The sequence below is a fragment of the Panthera onca genome, chromosome A2 (assembly GCF_046562875.1).
Source record: "Panthera onca isolate mPanOnc1 chromosome A2, mPanOnc1 haplotype 2, whole genome shotgun sequence".
Taxonomy (NCBI): domain Eukaryota; kingdom Metazoa; phylum Chordata; class Mammalia; order Carnivora; family Felidae; genus Panthera; species Panthera onca.
Window position 1 is genome coordinate 115,372,475 of NC_138340.1, and position 23,679 is coordinate 115,396,153.

The 23,679-nt window shown below is 39.8% G+C and overlaps 1 protein-coding gene across 4 annotated transcripts in view; it reads right to left on the bottom strand.

Moving 5' to 3' along the window:
• IGF2BP3 (insulin like growth factor 2 mRNA binding protein 3) overlaps window positions 1–23,679 on the bottom strand; it is a 154,480-nt gene that overhangs the window by 6,443 nt on the left and 124,358 nt on the right. For all 4 annotated transcript variants that reach the window (XM_060632712.3, XM_060632711.3, XM_060632714.3 and 1 more), the window contains exons 9-12: window positions 22,535–22,670; window positions 20,855–20,980; window positions 4,361–4,477; window positions 458–532 (exon numbers count right to left, since the gene is read on the bottom strand). In XM_060632712.3, coding sequence (XP_060488695.1) covers window positions 458–532; window positions 4,361–4,477; window positions 20,855–20,980; window positions 22,535–22,670 — 454 coding nt within the window. The remainder of the gene's footprint in view (window positions 1–457; window positions 533–4,360; window positions 4,478–20,854; window positions 20,981–22,534; window positions 22,671–23,679) is intronic.

Consider the following 23,679-nt stretch of genomic DNA (forward strand, 5'->3'; position numbering starts at 1 on the left):
GATTAGAGTGATTTGTGGTTAGACTATGAACAAGGGCTCAGAATTAACCCAAGGGTAACAAGAAAAGGGGGGCATTTATATTCAAAGTTAAGGTCTTTCAAGAACAAGATGAAAAATTTGGGGGTAAGTTTTCTGAGGCATATTAACCACACAGGTTTGTAAATTTCAGTCTTAAAAGTCTCACCTTCATATAGTAACAAGGCACTGAGCACATTCTCCCTTGGGAGATAGTAAACCCAGCAACCATTATAAAATTCTCAAAATTAAAACAGAGTCTGGTTGATTTTTCAAAATTAAATTTGGGTTCTTAGTCTTAGAAACTTCCATTGGGAGATTCCTTCTACTGAGTTTTAGATATATTTAAGGGAGAAGCCAGGTTATGGAGTTCCTGAAAAGAAAGCATTAACATTCTTCGAATCCATTCATTTGTTACCTGTGCACACAGTAGAGCACATACCTTGAACTGAGCCTCTGGTGGCCCGGTGATAATCACCATCCTCACTTTAGCATCTGGTGCTTCAGCCGGAGCAATCTGTAACAGACACAACAAGGGGAAATGACACTTTCAGGTGACACCGTAATATCATTACACAAAACCAGCCTTCTTGAAATGTAGAATTAGGGGCGCCTGGGTGGCTCAGTCGGTTGAGCGCCGACTTCGGCTCAGGTCACGATCTCGCGGTCCGTGAGTTCGAGCCCCGCATCGGGCCCCTGTGCTGACAGCTCAGAGCCCGGAGCCTGTTTCAGATTCTGTGTCTCCCTGTCTCTGACCCTCCCCCATTCATGCTCTGTCTCTCTCTCTCTGTCTCAAAAATAAATAAACATTAAAAAAAAAAAAAAAAGAAATGTAGAATTAAAGTCTTGTAGAAGAAAGTTGTAGAGCGGCAGTGATTAATCTGGGTTCACTGGTTATGGCTACTGTCGTCAACTATGCACTTAACACCATGCCTAGCCTGGATATAAATGTCCACCCCTAACCTCAGCTAATCCTCACTAGATAGTAATGAGGTGCTGCCTCTACAGAGGGAAAAGTGAAGGCTGAACAAGTTCAGTTATGTGGCCCATTCATAATCACATAGCTAATACAGCTGGAGAGAGCCGGATCTGTCTCCACTACCCATGTTCCTTCCTATACACTAAAACAGTGGTGCTCAAAATGTGGTCTTTGGCCCACATGCATCAGAACCCCCAGGCTTTCAGTATTTGCAAGAAGTTGATATGTTCACAAATCTAAGACAATTGGTAAATCGCCCTGAAGAATATGCTCATTAGAGTAACATACGAAATTAACATTAATTTGGCAGAAGCAAAATGACTTTTCTATTTTTGCAGAATATATGAAATCACACAAACAGCCTGAGCTGGGGGAAATGTTGAAGAGAGAGGAAATGAGCATTCTTCCAGAGTTCTAGGATTTGGGGACCCAGCTGGTAGGAGTTGTTCTAAAAGAAGAAAAATTTCCTAGGGGTGCCTGGTTGGCTCAGTCAGTTGAGCATGTGACTCTTGATTTTGGTTCAGGTCATGATCCCAGGGTCATGGGATCAATTTCTGCCATCAGGCTCTGCACTGAATGTGGAGTCTGCTTAAGATTCTCTCTCCCCCATCCCATACCCTCCCCTGCTCAATCTCTCAAATTAAAAAAAAATTGCTAGACATAATGCTGTGCAAGAAGCAAATTCTTATTTATAAAATATATTATTACTATGTAAGAATAGGAAGCAAAGGATATGATAAAAGCTACTTCAAATTCTACCACTCAATATGATCACTTTCAGTTACTTATACAAGCTACTAGACACTTTTCCACATATTTACACACACACAAAAAAAAGGTGTTGTTTTTTTTTTCATACAATTTTTAAAAATTTTAGAGCATGCACACAAGCAGGTAAGGGGCAGAGAGAAAAGAGAGAGAATCCCAAGCAGACTCCATGCTGTCAGCACAGAGCCTGATATGGGTTCAGACTCACCAAGTGTGAGGTCATGACCTGAGCCAAAATCTAGAGTTGGGTGCTTAATCAACTGAGCCACCCAGGTGCCCCAAGAATGTTTTATTTTTTTTTTTTTTTTTTTTTTTTTTTTTTAAACGTTTATTTATTTTTGAGACAGAGAGAGACAGAGCATGATCGGGGGAGGGTCAGAGAGAGGGAGACACAGAATCTGAAACAGGCTCCAGGCTCTGAGCTGTCAGCACAGAGCCCGATGCGGGGCTCGAACTCACGGACCGCGAGATCATGACCTGAGCCGAAGTCGGACGCTTAACCGACTGAGCCACCCAGGCGCCCCAAGAATGTTTTATTTTTAATGGAGTCAGTGCTTTCTCCCTCTATCACCTTAGAGCCATGCTAATATTATTCCTACTTTATGAGGGACACTTACTAATTTTTAGTCTAAGTTCTTAGAATTATTCACAAGAAACCCCTGGAAAAAAGATAGCATTCTTTATCTTTCTGACTAGATTTCTTTTGTTAATACTGGTGATGGAGGCCTGGGCCTACTCTGAGAAGCCTGAAAACACATGCCCTTTGGCTCACCAGATCTATTTTTATCGACTTACAGAATAAGGTTGTTTTTTTAACAATTTGGCAAATTTTGTCCATCACTGCACTATGTGCATGGTAAGTTAGGAACAAACTTCATGTCCAACAAGTGAACACAAGTAATTATATTAACAATAGCAAATATATGTCTGTTACTTAACAGACATGAAGCCTAAAAGAGAAACAAGTGAATACCTAAATACTAAATTCTTGTTCATAAAATGTTCATTGCAGGTTTTCCCCCAAGCCAGTCTACTACATTCTTTTTGCATGTGTCCAAGATTTCTTTTTTTTCTTTTTTTTTTTAACGTTTATTTATTTTTGAGACAGAGAGAGACAGAGCATGAACAGGGGAGGGGCAGAGAGAGAGGGAGACACAGAATCTGAAACGGGCTCCAGGCTCTGAGCTGTCAGCACAGAGCCCGACACGGGGCTCAAACTCACGGATTGTGAGATCGTGACCTGAGCCGAAGTCGGCCGCTTAACCAAATGAGCCACCCAGGCGCCCCCAAGATTTCTTTTTAATCAGGAAACTAGCAGGATAGTAAAGCTGGTTCACTACTTGATTGTTTACCATCTCTTTTCCTTTACCTGTTTATTTTGGCCCCATTTCCTGTTCATGTATTTTGTTATCTTTTGCTACAGGAGAGCACATGAGGACTATTTGTGTTTTGCCTTTTTTATTCACTATTTAATTTACATCAGTAAAATTCATTCTTTTGTAACAAATGCATAGGCAGATCACCACATCAATCAAAATAAAAAGTTCTGTCATTCTCCATAATTCTTCCTGCTATCGCTTTGTATTCAAGCCTCTCTTCCACCTCTAATTCCTAGCAACCACTGACTTTTTCTTTATCCCAGTACTTCTGCCTTTTCCCATATTTTCATAAAAATGGATCGGAGAGTATGTGGCCTTTTGAGTCTGATTCTTTCCCTTAGCATGTGTCATGAGATTCAACCATGTTCTTATTTTTCAATAGTTTGTTCTTAATATTTATTGTATAGCTTCACCACAGTTTATCCATTTGCCAGTTGATGAACATGTGCTTCTTCCCATTTTGGGACAGCTGGAAATAAACACGCTATTAACATCTGAGTGTAGCTTTGTTGTGTACTATATTCTTTTAAATAAAATTTTTATAAAACATTAACAAAAAACACCCCAAAAGATTGATAATTTTCATGAAGGAAACTGTCACTGTATCCAACTTTTATCAACTTGTGCATTCCTTAAAACACAATGACCTGTACATCTGATATTATACTATTTCTCAGCGTATCAAAACACAGAATCTTCAGAACACACAATTATCTATTTGGTGGATACCATTAGTTGTTCCCTGATAATTGTTATCCCACTTTCTGTAACAAAACATTTAGGTAAACATACATGGACTGCATTTCCCTTTGGCAGCTAGTAAGAAGCCTTTATAAGAGAAGGGATCTTACTGTTGTCTTCTCCAACTGGCTGGACCACAGACTGATTGGGAGAGCAGTGCATAGGGTCATCTGTGAGCTTGAGGGACTAAGGCCCTGCCTAGGGATGATCAGCTGGAAGCAATCTAGGTGGAGGACTTGGTGGGGCAAAACCACCATTATCAGTCCTGGATTACTCAATTCCTGACTATTTTTCCTGGAGACAAAATTCGACTTACTATGTTGAAGCTACTGTTGTTTGCGGTTTTCTGTCACACCCTACGTGTAACCCCAGCATACACTGCAATATTTAATTCCAGTTACGAAGTGGCAGGACGGACTCGTGTTTCTGTAACTTACTGTCATTAAGGCACTAAGAGCCACAGCTGGCAAAAGGGTACCTTAATAGAAGCTCCTGCAAAGCGAGAAAGCTGCTTGATGTGCTGCCCCTGCTTGCCGATAATGGCGCCGACAGACAGGGCTGGGATAAACAGGTGAACAGTCTCCGTTTCTGATTGCTGTTGGAAAGACAGGACGTACATGTGAATTGGGTACAAGTCACGCTATTATCATTGTCATAGGGATGGGGCATTCTCATACAGTAGAAATATTAGGAAGTTGACAAGAGTTTACCTAAAGTTGAGAAGATCTCCTGTCCAACTTGAAAGCACTCAATTTAAAAGGTCACTTTATTTGCCTCAACTTTAGAATGTCACTGGTGTACAGATTTAAAAGATACGTAAATGTTGTAAAGTTTAGGTTCTTGACAAGTAAATGAAATTCTGGGCTACACATCAACAAACAACTGTATCCAAGGACACCTATTCTACACCTTATCCATGTAGGTTTTGCTTCGTAAACACATACCTATTCTCAAAGGGAACAACTCCTGAGTGTCGTTACATAGGACTAAATAGTGTAAAACCTTACCGCTACCATTCAGTATGCACCACACCCAAGCAGAGTACAGGACTAGAATAAAACTTTATCACTTTAATAGTAAAATGCCCTAAGATTCTCTCCCATATAATTCTTTATTCCTTTCATCTCTGCCCTTCCTTTGCCATTTACACATGGACAAATTGGAAAATCTTTTCTTAAAGATTTGTTTCGAGATAGAGTGTGCAGAGGAGGGGCAGAGAGAGAGGGGAGAGACAATCCTAAGCAGGCTCTGCATAACCAGTGTAGAGCCTGACACGGGGCTCGAACCTATAAACCGTGAGATCATCATCTGAGCCAAAACCAAGAGTTGGATGCTCAACTGCATGAGTCACCCCGATGCCCCAGAAAACATTTTGAAGGCTAACTCCTGAAAGATTTTTCAAAAATGGATTTTATCCATGTACTTCGCATCTCAACTTCCCCCTTCAAGCCAACTATGTCCTTCCTGAGTTGTCTCCTTTCAGATGGTCATTCTTGTAAGGTTAAAGGACACACTCAAGAGACACAGTGGACTGGGTTCCAAAAAAATAGGCTAATCCAAAATTCAGTGATGTTATGGTGAGCTACAGGTTCTAAGATGCTAGAAGCAGTGCACATGTTCACACATTAATACTTACTTTCTAACAAGAAAACATGCTTCCAGGGAGAATTCTAAGAAATTCATTCCAAGAAATGTTTTTTTTAAATATTTTATTTTCTAACACTTAAGAGCAATTTTCGGTTACAGAAAAATTGACAAGCAGGTATAGATTTCCTACATATACCAAGAAATATTTTTTATTTATTTGGAGAGAGAGAGAGCACGAGCAGGAGAGAGGGAGACCGAGAATCGCTGGTAAGGGAAAACAGCTCAATGTGGGGCTCGATCTCATGAACCATGAGATCTTCACCTGAGCCAAAATCAAGAAGCAAACATTTTTATCTGAGTGAGCCACCCAGCTGCCCCTATGCCAAAAGTTATTTTAAGATGATACACAACTTAATAAACCAAGTAAAATTTAATATGCATTTAAAAAAATACAGCTAAACTAAGATTTACAGAGATATTAGAAGATATATTGCAATAAGAAATGTACACATTAACTACTTGGTAAGAAACACTTCACAGAATTCTGTCTTAAGTCTTCCATTCCTATTATGTAGTATACTATAGATTCCATTGTCCAGTACTCAAGTTGGTCCCTCAGTACTGTCATATGTTCACATACAGCCATAAAACAGCTTCCATCTAATTTCTAATTTACAAAACTCTTCCCAAATTGGTAAAAAGTCTCAAACATGCCAAAGTTTTGCTTTCAAGCATCCCAGGAACTAGGAAAATCTTTAGAATGTTCAGTTTCTGAAAATCTTAGTCAAAGAAAACAGCAGTACTGGGCTTATTCATTTTTACTGTAAGTGGATACAGATTTTGTGCTATGTAATATTGGTCCACCAGATGACCACCACTCTCACAACACAAAAATTACCAGTAGCATTATCAACTCCATCTTCTCCCTATTAAGCCCAGAGTGCAAGCAGCGAGAATGGAGCACTCAGTACCTTGGGTCTATGGGGAGATAACGATGATCAACAGCAGAAACACATATGGATGCATCAGCCATGCTATTTGGCCCTCAATACGCACTTACCAGAATGCTGTTCCACAGGACAGTTTACTCACATTATTTGGTAGCAATTTTTTTTTTTTTTAGAAGTCTTTATAGTTTCCTTCCTCCAAAGCAAAAAATTTTTATTAAAAAAATTTTTTTAATGTTTGTTTTTGAGTGAGAGAGAGAGAGAGAGAGAGAGAGAGAGAGAGAGTGTGAGTAGGGGAGGGGCAGATAGAGAGAGGGAGACACAGACTCTGAAGCAGGCTGCAGGCTCCGAGCTGTCAGCACAGAACCCGATGAGGGACTTGAACTCACAAACTGGGGGATCATGACCTGAGGTGAAGTCAGACCCTTAACTGACTGAGCCACCCAGGTGCCCCCAAGAAGCAAAGATTTTTTTAAACACTAAATTAGCAGGGGCGCCTGGGGGGCTCAGTCAGTTAAGTGTCGAACGCTTGGTCTCGGCTCAGGTCATGATCTCATGGTTTGTGAGTTCAAGCTCTGACTTGGGCTCTGTGCTGACAGTCCAGAGCCTGCTTGGGATTCATTCTCTCTCCCTCTCTCTGCCCCTTCCCTATCCACCACTTGCACATGTGTACACACATGCTCTCTCTCAAACTTAAAAATAAAACTATTAAAAAAAAATAATAAATTAGTAAACAGTTAACAGTCTGGAAATAACAAAAAGGCCAGGCTGGTTCTTTAAAGGAAAACCTTTGCCTATTTACCAGTTAAACTGAAATGAGAAAAAGGAAGTATTAGGTAAGATAAAAAGATAAAAGGTCATTAAATCAGAAAATGTAAAAAACTTTTCTTCAAGTTATCAATCAGGAAAATTTACACTGACCCAAATAACCGTTACCTCTATGATCAACTCAATACCCAATAAAGTGCCATGCCCAAAAAGTTCAATTCTTTCAAGCAAAACTCTCTGGAAGAATGACTTAAACCCAGTGGAAAAGATGACGTGGAAAACGAGGTAAGGACAGGCAGACCCGTTTCAGGGGGAGGAAATAGATTTAATGAACCGAAAATAGTAAATAAATGGGAGCATCCTACAAATAATGTGTTCTAGTTTGTTTTTTTACCATAGAGATACACTTTGCATCTCCTCCTCCCACGTCATTCAGATGCCACTCCCTCACCTATTAGTAGGGCATTCCTCCAGCTAGACTCGACTACTGATTTATCTTGGTGCATGCATTCGTGTGTGTGTACTTAATTTTCAACTAATTCATGTGATGGTGCAACCACATCTTTGTACAAAAAGTTGTGCCCTTGTATACCTCTGTTATATAAACTCTTATAGGTAAAATTTAGCTGGAGACAAAGGGTCTGAACATTTAAAATTGATAATTATCAAGTTATACACAAAGTTTCCCATTCAGAATGGTGGGATTCCAGTTAAGCCATTCATGTAACATCTGAGTGCTACCTTTGTGTTTAACATGGTGGGAGATGTGTAGAAAGCCTGCAAAACTTCAGATTTGAGAAGGTATGATCAGGGAGTGTCAAGAGTTTGTGTTTCCTCTGTGTAAGGTGCATTACCTCATCTACACCTCACAACCCATCCAACTAACATAAACTAACAATATTCCCATTTCTAAAAACATTTTTGAATGTTTATTTTTGAGAGAGAGACAGACATACAGACAGAGTGCGAGTTGGGTAGGGGCAGAGAGAGAGGGAAGATACAGAATCTGAAGCAGGCTCCAGGCTCTGAGCTGTCAGCACAGAGCCCCAAGCAGGGATCAAACTCATGAACCGCAAGATCATAACCTGAGCCAAAGTCGAACACTTAACCAACTGAACCACCCAGGTACCCCAACATTTGCCTTTTAAAGATGAGAAAACTGAGCCAGAGAGATGCACACAGTAATATACTGACTGGTATTGTAACCAGCATTCAAACCTGGGCTTCTCTAGCTCTTGAGCCATATTTATTCTTTTAAAATGGAGGGCAGAGGGGTCCTGGGTGGCTCAGTTTAGAGTCTGACTCCATTTTGGCTCAGGTCATGATCTCATAATCATGAGATAAAATCCTGCGTCAGGATCTGTACTGAGCATGGAGCCTGCTTGAGATTCTTTTTCTCCCTCTGCCCCTCTCCCCACTTGTGCTCTCTTAAAAAAAGAAAGAAAAAGAAAAACAAAAAAAATTAAAGGGCATAACTCTACTTCCAGCAGGTATGGGATGTGCTTTGAAAGTGACTCTTAAGAAAAACAGCCCAACAGAACTTTCACTTGAGGAGGTGCTGCCTTATCACTCTTCCATCTGCCTTGGTATGATTTCCTGAGTCAAAAGAAATTTCTTATGTTGGCAAAAGCTTAAACCTGTGATCAATGTGTAAAAAACGGTATCAAAGATAGCCCCTTGATATGACTATTGTTAATACTCTATTGCACATTTGAAAGTTGCACCGAGAGATCTTAAAAGTTCTCATCACAAGGAAAAAAAAATTATGGTAAAGGCTGTTGACTTACTGTGGTGATCATTGTGCAATATATACAAATATCCAATCATTGTGCCCCTGAAACCACAGTTATAGGTCAATTATACCTATATTATACCTATATATAAAGAAATTATAAAATTTCTTTCAAAAAACCTAATGATTAAGTAGTTTAATTGAATCACCCACCAAAAAAAAAAAAAAAAAAAAAAAAAGATGCTCCAAGAGAACAAGCATCTGAAAGCATCAGGTCTGTTGTCCACTGCACACACCCATCTTATGCCTGTTTAAAATACTTTATAACTTAGAGTTTTGATGTTTTTTTCCACTGTTGAGAATAAAATAACCACATCTCCGAGAAGTTCTCAAGAAAAAATTCAAAATTCCTTCATCTTTATCTGTTATTTTGTTGCAGCTGAAGGTGATACTTTCAAGATCTGCAGAAAGTTTGGTTTCCCATTTTTTCACTAATTTATATAATACTGTAATCAAGTCTCTAACATAAATCTTGTGCCCCTGTACAAATACTTCTAAGATTTTATGTCATGGAAGCGATGGTCAGAGTATTAACATTTAAAATTGACAGATGGGGTTGGGGGCACCTGGGTGGCTCAATCAGTTAAGCGTCCAACTTTGGCTCAGGTTATGGTCTCACGGTTCATGAGTTCAAGCTGTGCTGACAGCAGAGAGCCCACTTCAGGTCCTCTGTCCCCATCTCTGCCCTTCCTACCCCCTCATAAATAAACAAACCTGAAAAAAATAAAATTGACAGGAACACCTAGGTGGCTCAAGTTGATTAAGCATCTGACCATTGGTTTCAGCTCAGGTTATGATCTCACAGTAGGGAGATTGAGCCCCTCATTGGGCTCTGCGCAGATAGCACAGAACCTGCTTGGGATTCTCACTCCATCTGTCTCTCTGCCCCTCCCCTGCTCACGTTCTCTCTCAAAACAAACAAACAAAAAGATTCTCAAGGGCACCTGGGTGGTTCAGTCGGTGAAGCGTCCAACTCTTGATTTTGGCTCAGGTCATGATCTCACGGTTCATGAGTTCAATCCCTGCATTCGGCTCCACACTGGCAGTGTGGGGCCTGCTTGGGATTCTCTCTCTCTCTCTCTCTCTCTCTCTCTCTTTCTCTCTCTCTCTCTCCCCCTCCCTCCCTCAAAATAAATAAATAAAGCTTAAAAAAAAATCTATTAAAAAAATTCTCTCTCCTCCTGCCCCTCCCCTGCTCACATGCAGGCTCACTCTCTCAAAATAAATTTTTAAAAAGTCAATATAAACAAACAAACAAACCTACCTGACAAGTTATTTCCAAGTTCTCATACTAATACATTTATCTTATGGTCAATGGATATATTAAGGAAAAGGGAAAATCATTTTATTTTGAACCACGCCTTTCACACTTATGAAAAGTCCAGCAACACAGGATTCTAGATCCTATGCTTAGTTTTCTACAAATGAAAATCATCTAAACTGTGCTCTTCTGTGTCTCTTCCTTGATCTATAACCCACATGTACCTAATATTTCCGGTAAGAGTTAATCTAAAATTCAATTCCAGGAAATATTACTGATGAAAATCATTGGGTTTTGTTGCTTTAGCATATGTAGACGTACTTATATTCTTTACAAGCTGCTATTCCCAGTGTTTCCCAGGACATCCTAACACAATGCAGGTCTTAACACAGCTGTCAGCTACATGAAGCCTCCCTTGTAGCTCTGTAAGCACTCTTAGAACACATACACGAGAAGAGGGTTTGCCTTCCCACTGAACCCTTGACTGTGGAGACCTGTGAGAGGGGCCTGTCCAGCACAGCTTGGCCAAGTCACTTGTGTCTATACACCAACAAAGAACACTAAATAAAATTATTTCATTCTTTAGCATTTCCCAGTCCTAAGAATAGTGCCTCTGTGTGCAAAGCACTGTATCTCACAGCCTGCCAGTGTTTTGTGCAATTACCACGTACCATTTATTCCACAGGGACACTTTAAGGCCTTTCTTATTTTTTAATAACTGAATTAATGTGGACACTAACCATAAACTGTGCTCAATGTTAATACTTTTTCATTCTGGTCCCTATGGTATAACAAACACATTAATCTTAACCAGTTTTTGTTTTTTTTTTTTTTAAAGTAAAGATAGGACCTAAGTATTTTATCTGAGAACATCTACATCATGTTCTTCTCAATAATATACTTTTGTTTTGAGACTGACAGTCATAAAGACCTTTTTAATGATCAGACTAACCTAATGTGTAACTTGCTCAGATCTGCCCCATTGTGTTTTGCCAGGACTGCATAATTAATTGTTTCCTGGGCCTTGTTCCAGAAAGATTTTAGGCTGCTTAGAAAATACAAGTAATCCAGAAGTAAAACAGAGGCAACGAAGAAATGAGAATATAAAGACCTGAATCTAAAAGATGAAGCCAGGAATGTTGTTGTTATATACATTTAGCTCTAAGCTTTCCAGCAGCTCATTTCAAGACAAATCGGCTGCATAACTCAGTATACCTCAGTATATCCATTTGCTTAGTAAAGAACACTCTTCCTGGGACTGATCCCAGAGAGCAACTTCTGTACGTCTTGAGAGCACCAGCGTTAACAGGCATCATCCTTGGAGTGAAAGTTGCAGAGCCGCCCTCACAAGCACAGCATACGCATGTGTCTTCGCCTAGAAGATAACTCAAGACGGCTCTGTGAGGAGAAAAGCTCCAAGGGAAAACCTATGTTGCAGCCTCGAAAGCTGAATAAAAGCAAAATAATCTTTCTGACACAGTGAAGAAAGGCCATCAATGCTTTTTTTGTTGTTGATTTTTAGGAGCGGAAATTGAGTAGGAGATAACAAATCCAATACTAAGATTAAGAACAAATTTAAAAGTTGTGTGAGGCTTTGGAAAAGGAATGGTGGTCAGTAGAGAAGGGCCGAAAGGACTATTAACAAAGAGGGGGTGAAGACATCAAGGAAGAATCTGTATGCTGACAGAAAAGTATTCTGTGCTGGGATGAAAACAGAAACAAGAAAACCTGTCAAACATAAAAAGCGGTGTTAGAAGCAAACCAAACAAACGAGGAGGTGGCACCCCAGACCCATGGGCAATGCTGTGTCCCTGGCAATAGCACATTAATAAAAAGTTGACTCATCAGACGTCTGAACATCACCCATTTCCCTCTGTGCCAATTCCTTATTCACCAAGCATCTCCCTGACTGTAGGTTACTTTTCAAGGAAATTTTCCTCTGGGAATATAAGGTAATTTGCATAATCATCCTGTCTGTTTGATAATCATTAAACTGTCTCTGTGGTACAAATTACTGCTATACAGACGTCTGCATAGTAAGCCATGTTTCCAGGATTTGGATACCTAACTTTTACTTACAAAACTAAGTAGCCAGAACAATGGGTTTTGATAAGCCTCTTTCACCTGTGATTCTTAAGTCTCTGAGCTCAAGCTTGAAAAAATTCATCAGCATCACCCTTTGTTACACATTCTTTGCATTTAAGTTAATGTTCAGCTGCATTATCCTGAATGCTTCTTACAAAAACTTCAGAGGTGAAGGACAGTCACATGACCCAAGCTGCTTCCCAGTGGGTTTCTGCCAGATGCCTACCGGCAAAACTTCCTTTGGACTTCTTGACAGACTCTGTAACTTGAAGTAACGTAAGAACAAAGCTGCTCAATTGAAGTTTGCGTAACTGGTAAAGTCTGCCAGTGAGTAATTCCTAATCATCTATCATGAGGAGATACAAGAATGAGCAAACAGTAGGGTTAAGTGCATTTACTTTGTGGGGAACAGAATCTAAGACATCACAAAGGCATGGAGACATGCGTGCCAGCCAACAAAACCAGCCTTCAGGAACCTGGAAGGATGCCAGTGTTTCCCTTTGGTTTGTAAAATAGATACTCCTGGGTTTTTTGTTTTGTTTTGTTTTAATGGATTTGGGTTTGGAACCGAAATTAAGTTTACTCAACTCTATGACCTGAACAGAATACTGAAGTCTTTAAAAATAAAAGGGCGGGGGGGGGGGGGGGGGGGCGCCAGAGAAAATTTCTCCCATAGCTACATAACCAAGGCCTCTTAGAGGTAATAAGTGTATACAATGAGTGATTTACTTGCAAATATTTTACTGACAAAAGACCTGTACCTACAGTAAGAAATCCTAAGGAGTAGAGCACTAAGAACTGATCTCAAAATCCTTTCAACTCACAAAATATTTTGTTTCTGATGGAGCACCTTGAACTAGCTAAAACCTAAGAAAATGTTTATCTTTCTTGCCTCTTTGATAAAGTTTGCAATTTTAAGATCACGCTATTGTTTTGGAGATTTCTGGGAAGATTCCAAAGACGATATCAAAATTACGAAGACAACAGCACTTGAGCTAACTTCTGCCAAACCAAACGCCAGGAAATACCATTCAGCTATGGATGCTGTTCTGTGCTATGCCAATTTCAGCTCTTGCTCTGTGCATGAGCTGCCAACTGCCTCTTCCCTACTGTTTGAGCATTTTTGAAAGGAGCATTTCTTGTCATTTCTAAACTCAAAGTTTGCCAATTAAGTACTGCATGAGCCAGCTGCTAGGCAGGAACTAGAGACTTTTTGTCTGTTGCAAGAACCAACTCTGGCTGTATTAGGAAAAAATCTACCTGGCAGGTTCCAGTTAGAATACGTTGAGGGGGGAAGTGTGGGCCAAGTCCTGGAATGGAAGAGAGGCAAGGGATTTATCCCAAGTCAAGGCGCATCAATTCTCCTTTCATGTTACAAAGCAGCAGTCGGAAAACATGAGTAGCAAAATGAAACAACCCTAAAAGAGAGAGAGCTATACATAAAAAGAGAGAGTCTTTGAAACGTTTAGTCATCAAAACCTACTTCTTACCAGGCAATGTACATTGAAAGTAAAAGAGATTCTCTGCTCACCTACAGGCCATCAAGGATAGAGAGATGATCTTGGTAAGTAACCGACTTCCCTGTGAGAACTTCTAAGGAGCAACAAGCTTCTCATCAGCAGCTGTAGATGCCGAATGGCAGCTGTGGTGCATCCTCACGTGTTGAGAGCAAACACCTGCCAACCTTTAATCCTCTAACCCAGTTTTTAAATAAATGTATCATAGACCCCCACAGACCTACAATACTAGGTTCTTCAGCAAGAAGAAAAGTGAAGCCAACGGCAATAAAGGGAATATCAGAAGAAATGGTAAGGAGGAAAAAAAAACCCATAAAGCTTTAGTAAACTTAATTATTGCCTTTATTTTTTATTAAAAAAGTTTTTTTTAATGCTTATTTATTTTTTAGAGCGAGGGAGACAGAGTCTGAAGTAAGTTCCAGGCTCTGTCAAGCACAGAGCCAGAGGCGGGGCTCGAATTCACAAACCTCGAGATCATGACCTGAGCTGAAGTCAGACGCTTAACCAACTGAGTCACCCAGGTGCCCCTAATTATTGCCTTTAAAAACAACAGTTTGCTTCTCAAAGTGGTGACTACTAGGTACATTTAAGACTATTAGTGAACGGAGTTTAGAAAAAGAACAAAGTCTAATAATATACAGTGAAGGCAAAGCTATTCCAACTAAGTACTCCCCCACAAAGAGGTTATATACTATAACAGAATTTGGTAAAAGAATTGTTCCCTTAAAACATTAAATCAGAAAACTGCCTGACAGCTATCTGGAAGTACAGTTCACTCTAACTGGCATCCAGAAACACAACAATTCTCTGAAAATGGTGTTTTCCCTTTAATTTTCGATGAAAATTATCTGTAGGAGTGGAATCTGAATCATGGAATTCTGTGCTCTATAATTAATTTAGATCATCCTGGGTTCTTTTTGTGTCGTTTTTATTTTGTTTCCGATTGAACTTAGAAGCTCACCTCCACCCTCCCAAAGCTCTGTGAGACACCTTTTACAGGTAACACTGCTCAATTCAGTAGGGCAGATTTATTCATCTCTTCAGTTAGAGACACTGCTTCCCAGCTTCTCTTGCAGGTAGACATAACAGACATTATGTTCTGGCAAACAAGACACCAGTGGAAGTGTAAAAAGCTATCTTCAGGCAGTGTCCTATGAGGTGGCTGTTGATTTTTTTATCCTTCATCCTTGCTGGCTGGAATCAGACTCAATGGCTGAAACCTGAGCAGTCATCCTGGGCTGGGAGGCGGCATGCTAAGCCAATAGGAGCACCTGTCCTAGATGATACAACATAACTACTACCAGCCTTGGATTGTCTACCCTTCAACTCTTCTCATGAAAAAGGAAAACTCATTTAAACCATTTCTTTTCTTGTAATACATAGCCAAAGCTAATCTTGATACACATAGTGTGCCAAAATAGATTTAGAGGCATGAAAACAGACATATGGCAGCATCCCACAGACATCTTGGCCTGATATTTGCCTGTGAGTTGGAATTAACAGGTGATCCAGAGAAAGGGAGTAGGTTTTTGACCACATTTAAAATAAAGCACCAAACAACCTAGAAAGAGGGGCATGCCTGAGTCGTTATGTATTTACGTTTATCCCAAATATTATCTATCATGCATTAGCCTTGATAGACATTTTTCCAACATTTGAGTCCCTCTTCCATAGAATAGTATCTGTTGCTTGCACAGTAGCAGTTTGACAATGAATGGACAACAAAAAAACTCCTGATGACCTTTACAAAAATCACAAATTTCTAGCTTCCATCTGTTCCCACTGAGATTTTGATTCATAGAAGCCCAAGGCGAGGTACAGGTTCTTAACCAGTTAAGAAACAGAGCAGCTGGGGCACCTGGGTGGCTCAGTTGGTTAAGCGCCCGACTTCGGCTCAGGTCATGATGTTGCATGCAGTTTGTGAGTTCGAGCCCTGCATCCAGTTTTGCGCTGACAGCTCAGAGCCTGCTTCAGATTCCTCGTCTCCTTCTCTCTGCCCCGCCCCCGCTCTCTCTCTCAAAAATAATAAACATTAAAAAAGAAGAAGAAAAGAAACAGACCAGCTGTTGTTAACCTTGGCTACCTCCACACTCGGGTCAGTCAGAGCTTTCCAAAATAGTGATCCCTGAGAGTTTCATCTCCTCCCCAACCCCTACCCTGGGGGATTCTAATAAAAAAGGTCTGGGGTAATTCTAATGTAAAGAACAAAAAACCATTTTCCCTCACAAAGCACAAAGTAGAGAAAGTCTTCTTTACAGAACATTGCCAACTAATAAATGTAAAAAAACAACAGACATAAAAATAGTAATAATGTGATTGGGCAAATGGCAGCAATGGAGATTATACCCACTTTGAGAAAGACTGGAGGGCAAGATACATATTCTCTTTTAAAGTATTTTGTTTTATTTTGTTCTTTACATTTATTTATTTTTGAGAGACACAGTGAGATCACAAGCAGGGGAGGGGCAGAGATAGAAGGAGACACCGAATCTGAAGCAGGCTCCAGGCTCTGAGCAAGCGTTCAGCACAGAGCCTGACACAGGGCTTGAACCCATGAACCATGAGATCATGACCTGAGCCAAAGTTGATCACTTAACCAACGGAGTCACCCAGACACCAGTCTTAATCATAGGTGGGAAAGGTACCTTTACAATGTGGAAATTGGACAGACACTACCTTAGTTGTACGATCAAACAGTATGACCAACAATGAGACACAATGACACTATCTGCTTCCCAGTGAGACACAGAGAAGGTATTCTTTCCCGGAAAAAGGTATAACCTGAGCCTAATCACACAGAGGCATCAGTCAAATCCTAATTAGGCGACACTAACCACTAGCCTGGGTTTTTCAATGCCATAAATAAGAAAACAAGTGGTGGGTAGGGAGTAGGTGACACCAAATGGAATGGATGATGCAGGGATGGACTCCTGCAAAGATAAGAGGGGACTAGAGAGACATGACAACCAACTGCAATGCATAATCCTTAATTGGATTCTTTACTGAAAACACAGCTACATAATAGAACATTACTGGAGTAACTATGAAATTTAAATATGGGCTGCACATTAAATAATGGTCTGATGCCGAATTTTTTTTTTTTTTTAACGTTTATTTATTTTTGAGACAGAGAAAGACAAAGCATGAACGGGGGAGGGTCAGAGAGAGGGAGACACAGAATCTGAAACAGGCTCCAGGTTCTGAGCTGTCAGCACAGAGCCCGACACGGAGCTCAAACTCACGGACCGCGAGATCATGACCTGAGCTGAAGTCGGCCGCTTAACCGACTGAGCCACCCAGGCGCCCCTGGTGCCGAATTTCTTAAAAGTGAGGATACTGTGCTTAATATCAAGATGAATGTCCTTGAGGTGAAAAGTTAAAAATAGTACAATGCTCCCATTAATAATTACCTCCAAAGTTTGTAAAAATATGGTGCCTGGATGGCTCAGTCAGTTAAATGTCCAACTTCGGCTCAGGTCATGATCTTGCAGTACATGGGTTCAAGCCCCACATTGGGCTCTGTGCGGACAGCTCAGAGCCTGGAGCCTGCTTCAGATTCTGTGCCTCCCTCTCTCTCTGCCCCTCCCCTGCTCGTGCTCTCTCTCAAAAACAAATGAACATTTAAAAAGTTTTTTTTAAGTTAGTAAAAATATATACCCAATTTCCAAGACAGAATTATATACCTATGTATTTATTTCTAAGAGGAGAGGCAATTGCAAACACGTTAAAACCCACAAAAGCACAGATTTCTTCTGTTCTGGAGAAAAGGGCAGTTGTCCTTTCCCTTTTAAGTTTTCTGGATGATTCCTGACACATTCTTTAAGGTCTAAGACTAATACACAGAGATAAAGTTAGTAGTAGGTTTAAATCAAGAGAGAAATCACAATAAGACATTCATCCATAGAAAACACATGCATTATAACCCTAATTTATTAATTATACCAACTAGACAGATGATAGATTTGTCTTTTTTCTTAGCTTTTTGTGTTTTGAATGGTACCTCCTACACCAATTTAGAGAAATGTCCACATATGAACTTGGGGATTCCATTATATCACTACCCAGCATACATGTAGAATCAAAAGCCTACTTGAATTCTGCAAAGAATGCAGGCTAAGATTATCCACATTTCTTCCCTTTAAGACAAGAATTCCCTTGTCCTGTGCACAAAACCACCAGGTCCTTAGGGGGTTCTCAGCTCCTTCCCTTCAGCAGTATTTCTGCCTTTACTGCCGGCAGCTTCTCCATCTTCTCCTGATCTCACTGGCTACTTCTAATTATACCTACTCAATTTAGTTTTAAAATCTCAGGGAAAACCAAGACCATGTGTTCCAGTGAGATCTTCCTTACATTTACTCATGGTTCACTGACCCCTTTCTCCCATTCTTAAAACAAAATCTTTACTTGCTTAAGTCACTAAAGATTTAAATAATAAAAGTCCTTTGGAAGGGCACCTGGGTGGCTCAGTCGGTTGAGCGTCCGACTTCAGCTCAGGTCATGATCTCCCAGCCCATGGGTTCAAGTCCCATGTCAGACCCTGTACTGACAGTTCAGAGCCTGGAGCCTGCTTCAGATTCTGTGTCTCCCTCTCTCTGCTCCTTCCCTGCTCGCACTCCGTCTCTGTCTCTCTCTCTCTCAAAAATAAACAAACATTTTTAAAAAATTTAAAAAAAAAAAGTCCTTTGGAAAGGTTTTAAATACAATCTCACTTTTCTTAAAACAATCCTTATTTTCCTAAGAACACAAGAACCCATTACACAAAACTGTATCACTACATCACAAAATTGACCAACTCTGGGTAATATTTATGTACGTATGTATGTATGTATGTATGTATGTATCTATCTTAAAAATAGACACCTAGCAATTCACTGTGGGAGTTTTTGCTACTGAAGCAGCCAGAGAAGTGTAAAAGACAGATGTCCAAGAATGTTCTATAATGTTACCACTCGTAATGTGAGAGAGTTTACTGATAACCAGTAAAGGCCTTACCTGTAACCAATAGAGAGGAAAGAATTTAAATGACACCTCAATTTACAAACTGGAAAGTGAGGAACAGAGAGATTAAGGAGTGTGCCCAAAGACAAAGCTAGTTTAGAGCAGCTAGCAGAGATGTAGTTTAAATAAGAGTTTCTTCAGGGAAGCTCAGTCAGTTCAGCGTCCAACTTTGGCTCAGGTCATTGATCTCATGATCCGTGAGTTAGAGCCCTGCATCGAGCTCTGTGTTGATAGCTCGGAGCCTGGAGCCTGCTTCAGATTCTGTGTCTCCCTCTCCCTCTGCCCCTCCCCTGCTCATGCTATCTCTCTCACTCTCAAAAATAAGCATTAATAAATAAATAAGTAAATAAATAAGAGCTTCTTCAGCAATGAGTTGTTTTAAATAATCAGCTCCTTGTAGATTTTAATCAATGCTGCTTGACACAGAAATGTCAGAGATACATGTGCCTTAAACTCAGTAATATGACAAATTCATCTATTTATAATAAAGAAATAGGCAAATTAGACCTTAAGTCCATATTCTCTCAAATTCCTATTTTAGGCTCACTTTTACCCTCCTCTTAAACTTTTTATATTATTGAATTTTGTAAACACTAGTAATGTCTGATTTGAGAGGAGAGAGAGAAGAGTCCTGGTTCAGTTTCTTCATTGTGCAGCAAGAAGACAAACCCAGAGGGAAGAGGAGAGTGACCTATGGTGATACAAAGCGCAGGAAGAGCTGGACTGAACCTGGGCTCTCATCCCAGAGATCCTTCCCTTAGCCCCTTTAGCATCAAAGTACAAACATGTCAACTACTTCATATCACCTTTAGCTGTGGTGGAAAGCTTCAGATAATGCATAATAGATCTATTCACACTGTCATGGGGTTGAAATTTTGATGCCTATCCATAGATGAATGGGCTTTGTTATATGGTTTCCAGGACCAAACGTGTTCAGGGTGGCTGGTGAGTTGTAGGGGAAGATGCAAATGTTGCTGACTGTAAAAGCAGAAACACTACAAGAAGAGGCCAAAAGTAAACAACACCCAACACAGGTGGTTCAAGACAGGCCTAGGAAATTCTCATTCATACAGGGATAAAATATGAACAATCTCAGCAATCTGTTATCAGTACAATTCCAGGAGCATTTTACTCTACATGTAGTCTAGGCAGTGTTATATTGGAATCCCCAAGCTGTTCCAGCTGGACATTTCCCTGAATTGGAATAGGAGGTACGACTCAAAGCATATAGAAGGAAAGAGTCAAACAGGAAGGGAGAGATGTAAAAACAAATCCATAAGGGAAGATCCTAGAATGTTGTTATTTCCATGATGATTCTCTACCTCTAATTATCATTGATAACGCAACAGAATGTGAACTACTTTTAAAAAAAAAAATTACAAGGTATATGTTATACTGCAATTATTTTTATACTATCACTGGTCTCCTATTTCCAACCTCAGAAAAAATGCTATTTTTAAGAAATAAATATAAAAATAAGGTTCCTTAATAGTCTACCTATTTACAAAACAAATAAAAGCTGTCTAATGGTTGCACACATACACACGCACAAGAGACCCATGAGCACAACTAGCTGGAGCTCACTGTTTAAAAAGCACACTCAAAGTGGAAAACACATTTTTATTGACCTTTCAAAGCGTTTGACTTCCACGTGAAGTTTAAGATGAAGGAAGCCTTTTAAAAGTCCTATCTTTCAACATTTAAAAATAACTTCTTTCCCCTTCCCTAAAGTCTCAAACTTTTCTTTGGAGATTTAAGAGCCCATGGTGACAACCCTACTACCCAAAAACTTCAAAAGAATATTTCACGTGTCCCTTCTACAAAGGGGTAGGTAGGAAGGTTCTACTGATATGAACTAGAGAGCATGTGTTGGCTCTCAACTGATAGATCATATGGGGATCAAGTTTTACAATCAGCATCGAATGTCACCCTACTCGAGAGCAACAAAGTCTAATAACTGTGTCCCTCTGACTGCATCCCGCTCACCCATAAAGAAAGCCAAGGTACATTATCTTACCTCAAACTGTGGGTAAGGAGGAGTCATGGCTGAAGGGGGCCCTGAGGTGGGAGGTGGCATCCCTGAAGTGGGTGGGAACAGACCCAAGGCATTCAGATTTAATCCAGGAATTAAATGTGCTTGAAGCTGCAATAGTAAAAAGGTCCCTCATTTTACATTTAAAAAAATCAAGTGTAATTATAAGTGACAATATTCAGATTGTGACCTCGTCTAGTAAAAAAAATAAAAAAAATCATTTTATGACTCAAATTTTAGAACAGAGCAGATGTTCCATGTTATTATACTTGAGCACATATCTGTTTACATTTCTTGATATTTTAAAATCTGTGTGCTCATTTGCCCCCTCCTTGATCTGAAGCTACACTAGCTTTCTCAACTCGCTTTCCTTAATGATCAGCTCACAGTGCTTAGACAAATATGTACTCTGTGTGCTATGGGCACGCAGTAAATACAGACTGAAAACCTTGCATTAGTTGAAGAAGTAAGCAAACGAGATTTGTGCACTGAAAAGCAAACCAGATATACAGAAAAAGGTATTATTAAGAGATCTTTACTCCTTCGATAAAATTTGGCTGTCGTGGGTCTAAAAGTCTAAAAGTCAAGATCTTTGGCAATCAGGTCCCATCCCATACAACTATGGCAACTAGACATATCTTTGGAGTGTATCCAGGAGCCAGAAAGAGGACTTTGTGTTGGCTGAATTTTATAAGGGCTGAGGAAGTGAAGTGGAGATGACAGTTGAGACGTGAGCATACCTGGGAATCTCTTTAAAAGGTGTATGGGTTGGATTAACTCGCAACTGACTCTGAAACATCAGATGAGCAGTTATAATGGGAAGGTAGATAAGGCAGCCAGTCATGGGAGGTAAAATGATCAGCATATTTCTAGGTTCCTCTCACACAAAGGTATTATTTTTATATTTCCCTTCTTTCACATGTAGTGTTTCAGATGACAGGCCCAACCGAGGAGTGTTTTTTTCATTTACTTGAAAATTCAAAATGGACTACAGACATGTTACATTTTCTGCACCATTCCATCCACTCAGGAAGGTCAGCAATTCACTTTAATTGCCTTCATTGCTCTCCACAGATTATTTTGTCATTTTTAATTCTTTTAATGCCAAGGTTTATGACTAACCAAATTAAAATTAAAATTTGAATTCTTAACAGTTGCTTTTATATGCGTGGTATCTATTATAATCCCAGTCCTAATAAGCATTCAATGTAGGCACAACAGCCCCATTTCACAGATGAAGAAACCAATGCTTGGAGAACAGGTAAGTTGTCCAAGAGAACAGAGCTGCAGCTAATCAGTGGTTGAACTAGGACTCAAACCCAGTTCACGTACCTCTTAAGCCCACGTTCCTACTCTACTAATCTTCAAATTAACATTGTGCAGAAGATACTCATCTTTTTTAAGGAAAGTATTAGCCTTATTTAACAGATAAGGAAGCTAAGGCTCCAAGACTATATACCATTTGCTAAAATCACAGACAGCCAAACCTGATGTCAAAGCCTGTGGTCTTCCAAACTATCCCACGGCACACTCACTATGGTGCTAAAAATCAATTAGAAACTACATCTAATGCTGCCACCATTAACGACATCAGGATTAATGCAATTGAAAACATCTTTTAACTGTTCATCAAAATAAAGGCACGTCCTCCATATTAAAACTAACATTCATAGAAGCAATATCATTTTCATAAGACTCCCTGATTTTCTTCATGATCTCTTCCTCAGCTTTGGCACATGTTTCAACGTTGCCTTTAACTGTAATGGTGCGCTCTGGATTATACAGCGTCAATTCCTGCAATCTGCAGAATGAAAAAGAGGGAAAAGAGAAAGAATGGAAATTACAGAAGGAAGACAGTTAATAACAGTCCAGCCACAGATGGCAATTAAAACCCAACTGTGGTGGCTGGCAGTATGTAAAAGTGGGTGGTCAGACATGATGAAAAATGAGTAAGCCCCAAAAGATAGGAATCCAAGAATTGTAAAGCTGCCGAAGAAAATACTTCCCCTCCAGTCTTCTCAACAGAAATTACTGGGTGTACACAGTTCACTTAAGTCCATGTTTGAAACACAGTGTACTTCTTGACCACTTAAGTTAAGTGAACTTTTTTCACAACAATTCAACAGTGAAATGTAAAGAAAATGATCACAGGGGTGTACGGTTTTAGTGGAAACCAAGAACCAGATGTACAAAAACTTTAATAAGGATGTTCCTAGACTGCGTGGACCAATTCTAAACATAATTGGCAGTCTCATGCAATTGCATTTTCTGGGTCACAAGCAAGAAATAAACATGGAAATATTCCAAAAAGGCAAACCAGAATTCATGTGTCTAAACTTACTTTTTGCCAGTAATTTTAGAGTTTAGATTAAAGTAAGCTGGAGAAAATAACATAAATCAATGTGTCTTGACTAAATTAAAAACATGATCCCTTGATGGCCATATAGACCCTACATTAGAAGGCCTTAGCAGTATTCAGAAACCCTCTGCTTGACCAAGATTCTGCTGAAGCTTCATAATCCACTGAGATGACAATTGAGACTGCCTGAGCCTGAGCCACTCAACAGCCTTGAGAGGAAAGCAATGGGAGATTCTTAACCATGGAAAACAAGACTAAGTACATAGATTGAAAGGATACGGAAAACTGGTAGAGCTCTCCTTCGTAATTATAGAGTTAAAATCCTCATTTCACTACTTAGCAGAATGCCGTAAGCTCAACTTGAGCCAGATGAATGGGTTATTATTCCTTAACCTTTTCTCTTATTTGCTAAAAATGTAAACATCTACACAAGGAAGACTATTTGTCTTAG